The 15,792-nt window shown below is 41.1% G+C and overlaps 1 protein-coding gene across 4 annotated transcripts in view; it reads left to right on the plus strand.

Annotated features, from left to right (window-relative positions):
* Positions 1 to 15,792, plus strand: part of ANO4 (anoctamin 4) — a 561,131-nt gene that overhangs the window by 262,301 nt on the left and 283,038 nt on the right. For all 4 annotated transcript variants that reach the window (XM_008256958.4, XM_070052753.1, XM_008256960.4 and 1 more), the window contains one exon: positions 1,943 to 2,143. In XM_008256958.4, coding sequence (XP_008255180.1) covers positions 1,943 to 2,143 — 201 coding nt within the window. The remainder of the gene's footprint in view (positions 1 to 1,942; positions 2,144 to 15,792) is intronic.

Below are 15,792 nucleotides of genomic sequence, written 5' to 3' on the forward strand. Positions count from 1 at the left end.
CTGTGCATGTGGAGCCTGTTGCTTGGATGGGCACTATTCATATTTATCTCTGTTACCTAATTTATTGTTAATGTTTTAGAATCTACAGATTAGCCCAGGTGATACCCTTTCCACCCCTAGCTGGGGAGATTTGAGGTGACTTCATACCTCTGGCATGGCTCCTGATTGCTGATTGTGTGACCTTGAGCAAGCATGTCATTTCCCTCATTTCTGGGTTTTCGGTAGACTTTTCAATGGAACCTCCAAGTACTGATAATCATAAACTACCAGGCCTCACTTTCCTCATCTGTAAGACAACCGATTAATTAGCTAAGCATTAGTGCAACTCCCAGTTCTCAATTTCTACCTTCAAATTTCAGCAAATTCTCCTCTTAATCAAAAATTCTGCCATTTAGGAAGCTTCGCTTTCCTCTGTTGGATGACATGATTCCTGACCCAGTCCCTCTGGCTTGTTGGCATTAAATGAGGCTAACAGCTTTCCTTGGCTCTTTTTAAAGGACAGAGCTGATTTCAGTCATCTATGAATTTGGATTCCAGCTCTGTCCTCATGGTGTTTCTTTTGAACAATCATGTCCCTCTTTTTCACTGGGGTTTCAGAAATGATTTCCTTACCCTGTTTTCCATCAGTATTTTTTTAACAGGAATTCTGTAGTGAAGAAGTTTCTCCTATCCATGTTCCGGTTGCCATAAAATATGGCTCATAAGGAAAAGAATAAATGCTTACTTCTTTCACTTTATCAATAATATGACTAACGAATGGGTACCTTAACAACCTCCAGTGGTGATCAATGAGTGTTGTTTTTTTTTAAAAAATCTATTAAACTCGGGATTTCATATAGATCCATATTGATGTAATCATTGTAAATGAATGCGGTCAGTATTGCTTTTGATGAGATTGACATGATGTCTGAAATTTGCTTTAAACTACTCCAGCACCTAAAAGACAAAGCAACACCAAAGGGAGTGGGATGGATAAAACGAGAAGTTTTGAAATTGTTGATATTTGGCAATTATATGAGAAGTCTACAAAAAGTTAAGGGAAAATGTATATATCATGAATAAATGCATGAACTTCAAAGTTTTTTCACCAAAAATTTTACCTTTTAATTCCATTTTGCAGACTTTTGAAGTACTTTCATACCACTTAATTTTGTTTTGAGGATGGTTGATATTTTTGAGAATAAAATAGTTCCCAAAAGACACATAATTCTAAGGTTATCAGAGGTATAAATGTGAGCACAATCACTAACTCTGGCCTGTCTATAAATTCCATGGATAAAATTCCTTTGATTTCTATTGAAAATCCATATACCCAGTCGCAGTTCCTCAATCCTATACTCTGTGATCATGCAAAATATGTGCACATTGCCAGCGCCGTGGCACACTTGGCTAATCCTCCACCTGCGGCAGCAGCACCCCGGGTTCTAGTCCCAGTTGGGGCGCCAGATTCTGTCCCAGTTGCTCCTCTTCCAGTCCAGCTCTCTGCTGTGGCCCGGGAGGGCAGAGGAGGATGGCCCAAGTGCTTGGGTCCCTGCACCTGCATTGGAGACCAGCGGCCATTAGGGGAGTGAACCAATGGAAGGAAGACCTTTCTCTCTGTCTCTCTCTCACTGTCTATGACTCTACCTGTCAAATAAAAAAATTTTAAAAATGTGCACATATGTCCATGATTTTGCAAAGAATTTTCATCAGAATTTCAATATGTTCATTTATTGGACATTTATAAAATCTAGTCTTGATAACTTAGGTGTTCCACTTTTGAATGAAGCAATGGCCAGCAAATAATATAATATGAAAAGTGATAACACAAATGTCCCTAGATGCCTTAAGAATTTGAAAGATAGTTGCTTATGCTCTTTGGACTTATGCTGTAACATAACCCAACATTTTTAGCCATTCTGAACTGACTTCTTTCGTCTAATGATGATGTTTGTCTTTCCAGGTTTAAGCTTATCTATTCATGGGGCTGAAAAGCGTTTGCAAATCCATCAACGGCGAAGTGTGGCAAGCCGCCCTGGGTCACGTCGTCATCGTCGCTTGCCTGTGGTCAGGCATTCCTCACTTCCACCAGGCAGAAGGTCAATAAAAATGGAGGCAAGCTCTTCTGGAATCACTGATGGAAAAACCAAAATTTTCCACCCAGGTAATACACAGGGTAGTTCATCAAGATACCCTTGTTAGCAGCAACCTGCCCCAACCTGCATTATCTTTTAATTATATTATTATGTCATACTTTCAGTTGAGCTTGCTTTTTTAGTCTTATTTTTCTTTTCTGCCTCTTCATTACAAACAGTGGTAAATGCCACCAAGACCAATAAGGAGAGAGAGGGGGGGTTGATGTATCAGAGAAGGTTAAGGTAGCATTCCACCCACAGCAGTAGAATCTAAGTGAAAATCAGACTGAATGACGTCTTGACAGTTCAGAAAAACCTGTTATATAATAAAAATGTGTAGATTTGGACTTTCCTTGATGATTTGTTCAAAGATAGCCCAGGGAATATATAAAATGAAAAATGACTTTTTGAAAGCTTGAATTGGCTTACTCACATCCTTGTGAGGTCAAGAGAGAAGACTAGGGGCCTCGTATGAAGTTTCAAGGTTTCTGGGCGGCATTCCTCTTAAAAATGTTAAAATACATTTAGTTTTTAGTACAATTAGTTTATGGCAATAAAAACAAATAATCTAATTAAAAAAACAGGTAACTCCAGATAAAAGATTTCGTCTGTTTGTTTATGTAAGAAGTTTACTTAAGTATTCAGTCATTCATTAAACAAATATTTATTGAGTGCCTATTCCATGTTAGGCGTTGTTTTGAGTGAGGAAGAAACATCAGTGAACAAGGCAACAATGTTCCTGTGTGGTGACATCATAGAAATGTGCTATTATGAGAGAATTCAGAAGTAACTAAGGCTGGCGCCACAGCTCACTAGGCTAATCCTCCGCCTTGTGGCGCCGGCACACCGGGTTCTAGTCCCGGTCAGGGCACCGGATTCTGTCCTGGTTGCCCCTCTTCCAAGCCAGCTCTCTGCTGTGTCCAGGGAGTGCAGTGGAGGATGGCCCAAGTGCTTGGGCCCTGCACCCCATGGGAGACCAGGAGAAGCACCTGGCTCCTGCCTTCGGATCAGCGCGGTGTGCTGGCTGCAGCGCGCCGGCCGCGGCAGCCATTGGAGGGTGAACCAACGGCAAAGGAAGACTTTTCTCTCTGTCTCTCTCTCTGTCCACTCTGCCTGTCAAAAAAAAAAAAAAAAAAAAGTAACTAAGAAAAACTCTCACCCTGTCTCAAGCCCTCGCTGTAATGCTCTGGCAGAGACTTCATGTGCCCTCCCCCCCCCACCCCATGGAAGCCAAGTCTTTCCCGTTAGCCATCTTAGATCACCTTCTCTCTCTTTTTGCTAATCTCACTAAGAAGCACCACAGCCTTTGGACATGAATTACTCCAAGTGCCTCTTTCTCTGTCTTCAAATGGATCACTGTTGATTCCCATTCTTTCCTCTTTTCCTCATTTTCAGAAGACAAAGGGGCCTCCTCCTGTCCTTTTTTCACCATAGACAGTACATTTTAAAAATAATCACAGATCACTAAAGCTCTAGAGTATATCCTTCCTAACCATTTGTTTGACAAATATAAAACAAGGTTTGACAAAACTGGTTTTGCAACAATGTTGATACACACAGGCATTTCTTTCCCTTAATTATTTTCTTTTTTAATTTTAGCTCCCACATATAAGGGAGAATGTGCAGTATTTATCTTTCTGTGTCTGGCTTATTTCACTCAATGTTATATCCTCCAGTTGCAGAATTTCATTCTTTTTAGAGCTGAATAATCCATTGCACGTGTGTGTGTGTGCATATGTGTGTGTGTGTGTCTGTGTGTCTGAGGATACACCATGTTTCCTCTATCCATTCATCTAATCATAGATAACTTAGTTGATTTCATATTATAAACATGGTGGTGCAGGTATCTCTTTGGCTTTGGGGTATATACCCAGGAATGAGATTGCTGGATCATGTGGCACATCTGTTTCTGGTTTATAAAGAAATCACCATATGTATTCGACAGTAGCTGCACTAATTTACATTCCCACCAACAGTGTATAAGAGTTCCCCTTTCTCCACATCCTCACCAGCATTTGTTTTTCTCTGTCTTTGGATAATATCCATTCTGACAGGAGTGAGGTGATCTCATTGTGGTTTTGATTTGCATTGCTTTGATGGCTAGTGATGTTGAGCATTTTTTCATATATTTGTTGGCCATTTGTATTTCATCTTTTTGTGAACTCTGTTGAGGTCTGTTACTGATTTCTGTTTTTTTTAAAGATTTATTTATTTATCTTTTTTTTAAACTTTTATTTAATGAATATAAATTTCCAAAGTACGACTTATGGATTACAATGGCTTTCCCCCCATACCGTCCTTCCCACCCACAACCCTCCCCTTTCCCACTCCCTCTCCCCTTCCATTCACATCAAGATTCATTTTCATTATCTTAATATACAGAAGATCAGCTTAGTATACATTAAGTATGGATTTCAACAGTTTGCTCCCACACAGAAACATAAAGTGAAAAATAATAGATGATTTTTTTTAAATGATGATGAAATCAGATCAGACCTATTGTCATATTTAATCCCAGTGAGAGTCAAGTTGGGAATTGATAATTTCTTTTTTTTTTTTTTACAGTAAGTAAGGATTTCAACAGTTTGCACCCCCATAGAAACACAAAGTGAAATATATTGTTTGAGTACTCGTTATAGCATTAAATCTCAATACACAGCACATTAAGGACAGAGATCCTACATGAGGAGTAAGTGCACAGTGACTCCTGTTGTTGACTTTACCAATTGACACTCCTGTCTATGGCATCAGTAGTCTCCCTATGCTCCGGTCATGAGTTTCCAAGGCTATGGAAGCCCTCTGAGTTCTCCGATTCTTATCTTGTTTAGACAAGGTCATAGTCAAAGTGGAGGTTCTCTCCTCCCTTCAGAGAAAGGTACCTCCTTCTTTGAAGACCTGTTCTTTCCACTGGGATCTCACTCGCAGAGATCTTTTGCCAGAGTGTCTTGGCTTTCCATGCCTGAAATACTCTCATGGGCTTTTCAGCCAGATCCGAATGCCTTTAGGGCTGATTCTGAGGCCAGAGTGCTATTTAGGACATCTGCCATTCTATGAGTCTGCTGAGTATCTCACTTCCCATGTTGGATCACTCTCCCCTTTATTTACTCCATCGGTTAGTGTTAGCAGGTACTAGACTTGTCTATGTGCTCCCTTTGACTCCCAGTCCCTCCACCATGACCAACTGTGAACTGAAATTGATCCCCTGGAACAGTGAGATGGCATTGGTACATGCCACCTCGATGGGATTGAATTGGAATCCCCTGGTATGCTTCCAACTCCACCACTTGGGGCAAGTCAGCCTGAGCATGTCCCAAATTATACATCTCTTCCCTCTCCCATTCCCACTCCCATGTTCAACAGGGATCACATTTCAGTTAATTTTCAACACTTAAGAATAACTGTGCATCAATTACAGAACTAAACCAGTCATATTAAGTAGAACAGATAAAAAAACTACTAAGAGGGATAATGTATTTATCTTTAACAGAGAGAGAGAGAGAGAGAGAGAGAGAGAGAGATTTTCCATCCACTGATTCGCTCCCCAAACAGCCAAAGCAGCCAGAGCTGAACCAGACAAAAGCCACTAGCTTCTTCGGGGTCTCCCACGTGGGTGCAGGGGCCCAAGCACTTGGGGCCATCCTCTGCTGCTTTCCCCAGGCACATTAGCAGGGAGCTGGATCAGAAGTAGAGCAGCCAGGACTCGAACTGGCACCCATATGGGATGCTGGCACTACATACAACAGCTTTACTTGCTGTGGCACAACGCCAACCCCCTTTACCCATTTCTTGATTGGTTGATTTTATTTTGTGCTTAAGTTTTTTAGTTGCTGATATATTTTATGTAGTAATCCTTTGTTACACAGGTACCTTGCAAATATTTTTTCCCATTCTGTTGCATGTCTCTTCACTCTGTTTCCTTTGTGCAGAAGCTTCAGAGTTTGATATAACCCCATTTGTCTAGTTTTGTTTTTGTTCTCTGTGCTTTGGTGGTCTTATCCAAGATGTTATCACCTACACCGGTGTCTTTAAGCATTTCCTCTATATTTTCTTCAGCAAATTCATAGCTTCCCACTGTCCTTGTCCAAGCCTTCATCCATGTCCTTTGGCCTTGACCACCTCTCCTCTCTGGAACCTTTCTCAGGAGAATATGCTGTTTCCCCGCAGTCTGTGAAAAAGGCTGAAGCTTCTTTCTTTTGAATCAGCTTCATTTGACACTGTATCTTTTTCTGTTTTTTTTTTTCTTCCTCCCTTCTCAAACTTCTGAAATAGCAATATGCCTTTTTTTGCTCTGTCCTCGCACTTCTAGACCTTGTTCAGCTAACACAATTTCTAGTTCCTTCTCCATATGTCTGTCATTGAGGCCCTTAGTGACTTCCCTTTGCCACATCATGATGGATGCTTTCACACTGTTTCATGTACCAAACCAGGGGGACCACCCAGTCCTTCCTAAAACACTGTTCCCACAGCTTCCATACCAGTCTTCTTTCTTTCTTTCTTCTTCTCTTTCCTTGCATCTAACTATCCTGGTTTCCCAACCTCCAATATCTCTTTCTTCCTTTTGTTCCTGTGTCAGTACATCCTTTCTGGCAAATCCAATCATCTATCTCTACCTCTGAATGTCTCATTTATCTTTTATTTTTCTTACTAATAATAAGGTCAAGTTCAAACCTTTTACCATGTTAAAAAACAAATGTCCTTTATGAACTGGCTTCTGCTCCTTGTTCATTTTTTTCCCCACCTCTGGCTCACCAATGTACTAGGCAGGGTTTTACCCTGCATAACCACTAGAATAGATATTCTAAAAACTGAATTGTTTTTCTACATTGTAAAGCCTGGCTAGGCAAATCTGAAATCCACAGAGAAGACTATTTGGAAGGGTGAGCTAGAAAATCTTGGGCACAGTTGGAGCTGTAGTCCGTAGGTAAAATTTCTTCTTCAGAGAAGTCTCAGCTTGGCTTTCTAAGGCCTTCAAACTAATTAAATCAGTCCTCACCTGGATTATCCAGGGTAATCTCCCTTTCTGAGAGTCAAATGATTATGGATATCAATTACTCTATAAAACAGCTTCATTGCAATGCTAATTTAGTATTCACTGAATAACTGGGATCGATAGCCTAGCCATGTTGAGATATCAAACAGATCATCATATCTAGTCATACTGACTTTCAGTTCTTAACATATGTCGCTCCCCCTCTTCATGGAGGAGCAACACAGGACCCTGCGCTGTTCTTTCGTCTGCTCGGCCCTTCCCGGGTTTGCTGCTGGTCCTTCCCGGGTTGGCTACTGTCCCTTCCACCTCTGTGGAAGGGCGGTTCCCCCTGGCCACTTTCCCCACTTCCGCAGGGGAGCGGCACACCGCCGGCCGGCTCTCTCGGGGGCTGCACAGGTGTTCCTTCAGATGTTCCCCTTAGATGTTCCTCGTGCATGCCGTCTCTCTCCTCCTTTATAGTCCTCCTCCGCCAATCCCAACTCGGCTGCCCACACGCCGAGTACGCTGCTCTCCTCCAATCAGGAGCAGGATCAGCTCCTGGAGGTCATCACTCAAGTTGGCAAGAGGCAGCTGCGTAGAAGCTGTTTTCTCCTCTCCCAGCGCCATATTGTGGGAGAGCAGATGCATAGAATAAGTCTTAATTCCAGTAACTCAGTCCAGTCCGGGTTGCTCCCCACAACATACATATGTGGTCCTGTTTCATTCCATCCAACTTTTGCTCATGCTGTTCTTTCTAGAATGCCTCAGTTTGGCTGTATTATTTTTAAACATTTTGAAACAGCCTGTCACTTGTGCACTGCAAGGTGTTCAAGGATATGAATCTTTGCTTTCCCAATATGTATTTGTATGGTAGGAAGGAACTGAACCTTAGTTAACTATTTTTAGACTATTGTAATAGCTTTCTAATTATTCTACCTATCTTTTTTTCAACAGATATTTATTGAGGGCATGATAGTTTGCCAGGTACTCTTTAGTACTTAGGACTCATCATGAATGAAGAAGTCAAAGGTCCCTGGCCTTGAGAAGTTCACCTAATAGCTGGGAGAGGAAATAATAAACATAAATAAGCTATGTGACATATACATATATATATGTACTATATATGTTATGTTTATGTATACATTTATTAAATATATATTGTTCAGGAAGGATATAGGCATTATAGGTGAAAGAAAAAGTAAAATAATCAGTAGAAAGGAGGTGGTTACAGTAGGACACATTGTTGCAGAGATGGTGATCAAATACTAGAATTTGCAAAGAGTGCCATATAAATATCTAGGAAACTTTACTTAAGCAGGAGGACAGTTGGTGAACAGGCCCCAGGGTAGGAGTAACTCTGGTAGTTTTAGAAATATCCTGAAAGACCTTGAACCTGAAGGGGAGTGAATGCATGGAGAAATCAGCTTGCCAAACTCATAGGGATGAGTTGGGGCAGAACTTTGTGGACCAGTGCAAGGACTTTGAGCCCTATGTGAAATGAGAGCCCCTACATGGTTTTGAGCAGAAGAATCTAATGATTTTTATTTTAATAGGCTTGGTTTTGACCATTGTTTGAGAATAGACTATGGAAGGATCTGATAAAAGTAGGAAGTTCAGATAAGAAGCTTCTAGAATAATTCAATTAGGAGATGATGGTAGTTATCTCATAGTGAGAATGTGGATTCTGGATGAGTTTTAAGTTGGACCTACACAGTTTTCCAAAGGATTTGATGTGAGATAACAGAGAAAAAAGAATGATTCTAAAGTTTTTGGCCAGGGTATGGTATTAGTTTCACCTGAAATGGAGAAGACTATGAGGGAAGCAGATTTGGTGTGATTGAGGGCAAATGTGGAGCTGAGATGAGAAGTTTTATTGCATAGACATAGTATTAAGAACTGGTGACATCACATGGATGGTTGGATGAACTTATCTGGAGTTTGAAAGATTGGTTTGGGAAGGAGATGTAATATTGGCAGTTGTTGACATGTAAGTGGTACTTAAAGCCATCATGTGAAAGGGGGTGACTGAAAGAAGTATAAGTGTGTAAGGAGCTGAAGGTCAAATACTGAGGTCAGGGCCATTGCCATAGGTAAAGGATCAGAGAGGACACAAACATCAATAATGAAGGCCAAGAATTATAATAATGGAGGAAAGCCAGAAGTGCTGCCTTTAAAAAGAAATAAATTTATTAAGAGAAGAGTTATCTCGTTAAGTGTTGTTGAGAATTAAATTAAGATGAGCAGCAAGAACTGGCAATTGATTTTAGTGAAGTGGGGGTCAATGGTGATTACAATAATTGTAGTCTTGGTAAAGGTGGGGGAATTGAAATTCTGAAATGGGTTTAAGAAGGAGTTAGAGGGCCGGTGCCGCGGCTCAATAGGCTAATCCTCAGCCTGTGGCGCCAGCACACTGGGTTCTAGTCCCAGTCAGGGCGCTGGATTCTGTCCCAGTTGTCCCTCTTCCAGTCCAGCTCTCTGCTGTGACCCGGAGTGCAGTGGAGGATGGCCCGTCCTTGGACCCTGCACCCACATGGGAGACCAGGAGAAGCACCTGGCTCCTGGCTTCGGATCAGCGCAGTGCACTGGCCGCAGCGTGCTGGCTGCAGCGGCCATTGGAGGGTGAACCAACGGTAAAGGAAGACCTTTCTCTCTGTCTCTCTCTCACTGTCCACTCTGCTTGTCAAAAATTAATTAATTAATTAATTAAATAAAAGAAGGAGTTAGAGCACACACATTAAGTATTGTGAATATAAGCAATTTTTTGAGCAATTTTGCTCTGAGGTGAAGAAATCGCACTGGCTACAGGTCAAGAGAGAGTTTATTTTCGAATTAGCAAATCTCCAGAAGATGATTCATGATGTTCAAGAGAATGGAGAAGTCATGATATAAGCATCAATGAGAATATGGGAGCTGTGCACAACAGGATCATGGATGGTTTATTCGCAATAATAGATAACAGGTAGGAAGGGGGGATATGGGTGTTGGCAGATGTGATAAGGATCTAAGAAGTTATTTTCCTACTGTGTCAGTTTTATCTATAATGTTGAAAGCAAGATCATCACTGAAAATGAGAATAGAACCAAGGAGAGCAAGAGCAAGAATGACCAGGGTAGAGTGGAGGGATGGGGGAAGAGAGAGACATGACATTAAAGTAGGAGTAATTAGCTACAGGAGTGAAGGCACAGAATAAGTGGAGATTTGGATTTGAGCAGGATTACAGTTTTGCTAAAGAAGTAGGAACGAAGAGGGAATTGAAAGTGCATGAAAGGCATTGATTATGGTGATTAATTGTGTGATTTTAAACTTGGTAAAGAGGTCAGTGAAGACATCAAAGACATGAGGAACAGTGGTAAGATCAACTGGAATTCCCAAAGGGGTGAAAAGGGTATTGGGATTAGAGTAGAGGTGCTCAGAGGACAGAATAAATGATACTAATTTGGTGGAGATGGGCTGCCACTGGTAATGACAAGGTCTAGACCAGGACATGAAATAAAGCTGAGGGCAAGATCATTGGACAGAAAGATTCCAAGGGACTGAGAGACCAGGGTGTGGGGAGGATAATATACATATGTATTGAAATGGTAACAAAAAAATTGGCAGTTTTGGAGTGAATGATAGACCAGGAATTAACCTCCTTAAGAAGTAAGAGAATACGATCTGGAAGGTAGCAGCTAAATGCAAAGATGAGGGGTGAAAGATGTTATAACATACTAACTGAGATTCAAGACTTGAAGTACTTAGGGAAAAGGGTAGGGCAATGTTCTGAAAGTGGCTTTGAGATGCAAAGAAAATGCCTACTTCTGTTGATCCATTATGCCAGCTATGGGAGAAAAATAGTACCATGGGAAAGAGCAAAGGAAGCAGTGACTTTTGGAAAGACCTAAATTTTCTTTATTTTTTTGGAGAAAGATTTATTTATTTATTTGAAAGGCAGAGTTACAGAGAGGGTGAAGTTGGGGGGAGGGTAGAGGGAGAAAATGAATGAATGAATGAATGAATGACTACACAAGTATCTTCCACCTGCTGGTTCACTATCCAAACAGCTACAAGAGCCAGTGCTGAGCCAATCCAAAGCCAGGAGCCTGGAACTCCATCTGGGTCCCCTACAGGGGTGGCACTGTCCCAAGTGCTTGAGTCATCTGATTTCCCAGGTGCATGGCCTGGAACTGGATCAGAAGTGGAGCAGCCAGGACTCAGCCAGCACCCATGGGATGAGAGCATCACAGGTGGGGACTTAGCCCACAGAGCCACAACTCCAGCCCCAAGATCCAGGTTTTTGTTTGGACAGTAAGATGAAGAGTACATTCTGGGAAGACACTGATGTCATTCAGAAAATTCTGGAGGGCCCAGCAGTGGAAAGGTTTTGGAGGTTGGGTAATCACCTTCAATGGCTCTCTCTGTTTACTTTTCTAGAACATCTCAAAGTCCTTCTCTGTAAAAGATGGTTGCTACCAGCCCTTCTCTTAAAAAATCTCTAAGTCCAGAATAAAGGGAAGCCTTGTTTGCCAGTTTTTTCAAGCCTGCTATCATTTAACCTCTCCCTACTTTCTGGACTTATCTCCTTCGAAATTCCCTTTGCCCATTTTCTTCTGCTGTAACCATCCACAGCTTTTTCACAATTTCTTAGGAAGGTTTTCACTTGTTCATTTCTCTGACATTGCTCAATCTCCTTCCTCATTTTGTAATGTTTTCCCCCTAATGAATTTCTACTTAGCCCTTCTTGATCTTCCAAATAAAACTAATTCTGTTTAATCCAAGAACCCTTTCTAGATCTCACAAGTCAGAAATGATCTCGCACTTCCCTCTGCTTCCACAGAACTTGGAAGCCTCATCAAATTTATCTGTCTTTAGGGTTTCATAGCTCTTCTGGAAGGCAGGGAGTGTATTCAATTGATCATTGTGTCTACCATCACTCCAAATGCATGCATTGTTCAGAATAGATTCCTAATAAATGACTACTTCTTGTGTATCAAAATCTGTTCAAATATAGCTTTCACCTTCTGAAGTTATACAAGCTAAATCTGCTCCTTCTTTCATGATGATCCTTCAGTTGTTAAAAAAAAATCTTGAGCTATTTTCCAACTGAAATATTCCCAGGTTTATTCAGAGCTTCCTTGAGTGACATAGTATTCAGCTCCTTTAGCACCCTAACCACCCTACTCTTAGAAACAGTCTCATTTCATTACTGCCTCCTTGGAATTGAAGAGGATATTCTGTTAGAGTCTGACCCATGAAGAGTGAAGTTAGTCTGTCCTTTCTTTAACTGACATCTTGTGCTGATATTTATAGGTTAAAAATTAAAGAAATGTTATTAAGATGTTTCTTAGCCAGCGCCGTGGCTCAATAGGCTAATCCTCCACCTTGCGGCGCCGGCACACCGGGTTCTAGTCCCGGTCGGGGCGCCGGATTCTGTCCCGGTTGCCCCTCTTCCAGGCCAGCCCTCTGCTATGGCCAGGGAGTGCAGTGGAGGATGGCCCAGGTGCTTGGGCCCTGCACCCCATGGGAGACCAGGAAAAAGCACCTGGATCCTGGCTCCTGCCATCGGATCAGCGCGGTGCGCCGGCTGCAGCGGCGGCCATTGGAGGGTGAACCAACGGCAAAGGAAGACCTTTCTCTCTCTGTCTCTCTCTCTGTCCACTCTGCCTATCAAAAAAAAAAAAAAAAAGATGTTTCTTAATGATATAATATCAACATGGGATAATTTAATATATTTCAAATCACTGGTTTACCCACAAAAACACATCACTACATTTATTTATCTATCATTTTATCATGGGTTATTAAACCCTACATTCATTGACTATTGGTTGAAAATACAAATAAAGCCAATCTGTTAGCACTGGTGTATGATTAAGAAAAATTATGTTAAATTAGAATTAGTAACATTTTTAAAGGAAAGTATTTTTAAAATTCATCATTCTGGCAAGGTAGTATATAATTTCAATTTCATCCTCCTTATTTTTAGTATACTTGCATTAATGCATCATAGTCCTCTGTTGGAAAATTGCAGAAGAGCTTTCAAACTGAATTTCTTATTTTTAGTGAGTCATAGATATTAGAAGCAGCATGGAAATTTTAGTCATATTGAAGTCTATTAAGTCATCCATCTACTTTTTACAAAGCTAATAATCCCAGTTCTGAAAGTGCTTTCTAAAAGCCCTCCTAGTCTTGTTGTTAAGTATGAAAATAAAGAGCACAGAGTTTTCTGGATCTTCCATGCCATCAGCCTGAATAATTTGTTTATCTCCCCTTTGAATTTATAAACATTCTGAGTACCTACTGTGTACTAACAAATATGTACGTGGATGGGACTCCATTTGAAGCTGGAATAATGCAGAATTCCATTGAACATCAACTTTAGGGAACTCACAGTCATGTCCAAAATAGATGATCAGTCAGGGCTCTTTCTGTGAACAACAGAAAATAATTTTATAAAGCAAGCGATGGAAGAATTTAAATTTGAAGACTGGATGGAAAGTCTAGGGAACTACCCTTTGAAAAGAAACAGAAATCAAGAAAAGAACTATTTGATGATCTGAAATGAATGAACTTTTACCAATTTTCCTTGGATGTCATTTGGCCCCAGGTTTGAAGGTTTGGGAGAGACAGTCCTATTGACAATCTGCTGTTCCCTTGATTAGGTGGAGGGTGATGAGACACAGGGTGAAACAGAAGACAACCTCTCCCTCAGCCTTCAAAACGGGAGTGTAGGACCCCTTGGTATATCCTCCTATCTTGGCTATACCTCAAAGGAAAATGAGATTATGTTAGAAAAGAGAAATGGATGTGAAAGAATGTCTGGGACACAGACACATACTAAACATCCTTTGATAGAATTAAAATATTAAGGACTAGAACAGAGATACAAAACTATGGGAGCATTCTGGTTGGGAAAAATTTAGAGAGACTCAAAAGATATATGGTCTACAAGATGTCAACAGGAGGAAGAGGGGTGACCATCCAAATATAGAGAATTTCATAATGATAGAGACAGTGCATTATACTGGTTATGAATGTAGTCTTTGTTGTTAGGTGCGTAAAATCCAATTATATTACTGATAGCCTTGGACAAACCAGTTAATTTCTCTGAACCTCAATTTTCTCATCAATAAAATAAGGATATTAATATCTATCTCACAACATTAGAGTTGCCAGATTTAATACAGAAATATCAAATAAATTTGAATTTCAGATAAACAAGTACCTTTTGAATGTATGTCTCAAATATTACATGGTATACACATAAAATTTTAAAAAATTATGTTGGAGTCAGCACTGTGGTGCAGTGGATTAGGCTGCCGCCTGCAGTGTTGGCATCCCATATGTATGCCAGTTCAAGACATGGCTGCTCCACTTCTGATCCAGCTCCCTGATAATGTGCTTGGGAAGGCAGAAAAAGATGGCCCAATCGCCTGGCCCCTGCCATCCACTTGGGAGACTTGGAAGAAGCTCCTGGCTTCAACTTGGCCTCATCCCGGTTGTTGTGGTCATTTGGGGAATGAACTAGTAGATGGAAGACCTCTCACTCTCTGTCTCTTCTTCTCTAACTCTGACTTTCTAATACCCAGATCTTTTAAAGAATTATGTTGCTTTCTGGCTTGCACTGTTGGATAGTAGGACAAGCCTCCATCTGTAGCACTGGCATCCCATATGGGTGCCGGTTTGTGTCCCAGCTGCTCTTCTTCCAATCCAGCTCTCAACTTATGACATGGGAAGGTAGTGAAGGATGGCCCAAGTGCTTGGGCCCCTGTCCCCATGTAGGAGACCTAGAAGAAGCTCATGGCTTCTGATTTTCCCAGCTCCAGCCATTGTGGCCATTTGGGGAATGAAGCAGTGGGTAGAAGATCTTTCTCCTTCTCACTGTCTGTAACTGTCTCTCAAATAAATAAATAAAATCTTTAAAAAATTTGTTGTTTTTGAAATTTATACTTGACTTGGAATTCTTTTTTTGTTTGTTTGTTTTATGTCTGGTAATGCTGTGTAGTACTATGATTGGTAATTATCTAAGTCATGTTTTCATTACTTTAACTAAATGAAATAACAAAATACTAGATAGAAGCTACTTAGGAAGGAAGGAAGTGGATTTCAGTTTACATTTTGGAGGTTCACAACCAAGATCAGGAGGCCCCATTGGTTCAGGCGTCTGCTCAGGCCGGAGGATGCCAGAGGATGATCACATGGTGAGCAAGGAAGCAGAGAGAAGAGGGAGCGCACTGTTCATCTGCCCTCTCTGTGGTATTTCTTTATAATGCTGTCAGGATTCAATCATGGCTCTCCACTCTAGCAACCTAATCAATTCATTCACTTCCCAAAGACCCTGTCTTCAGACACCATAGTTGGATTAAACCTCTGCTGTAGTCCACCAACCAGTGTCATTTACTCATTAACAGAAGACTTTGGGGTTTAAACATGTGCATGAGTTTGAGTAGTAAACTAACTGCAATTAAATAAATTGTCCAGCATGGTTCTTGGCACACATGGGGTACTTGGTGTGGGGAGCAACTGGGAGCAACTTGGACTAGACTGTTTCTGGAATTAAGACTTATTCTGTGCATCTGCTCTCCCACAATATGGCGCTGAGAAAGGAGGAAACAGCTTCTACACAGCTGCCTCCAGTTCAACCAATAAACAGCAGGACTTGCTCCTGATTGGAGGAGAGCAGCGTACTCGGCGTGTGGGTAGCAGAGTTGGGATTGGTGGAAGAGGACT

Source organism: Oryctolagus cuniculus, chromosome 11 (assembly GCF_964237555.1).
Source record: "Oryctolagus cuniculus chromosome 11, mOryCun1.1, whole genome shotgun sequence".
Taxonomy (NCBI): Eukaryota; Metazoa; Chordata; class Mammalia; order Lagomorpha; family Leporidae; genus Oryctolagus; species Oryctolagus cuniculus.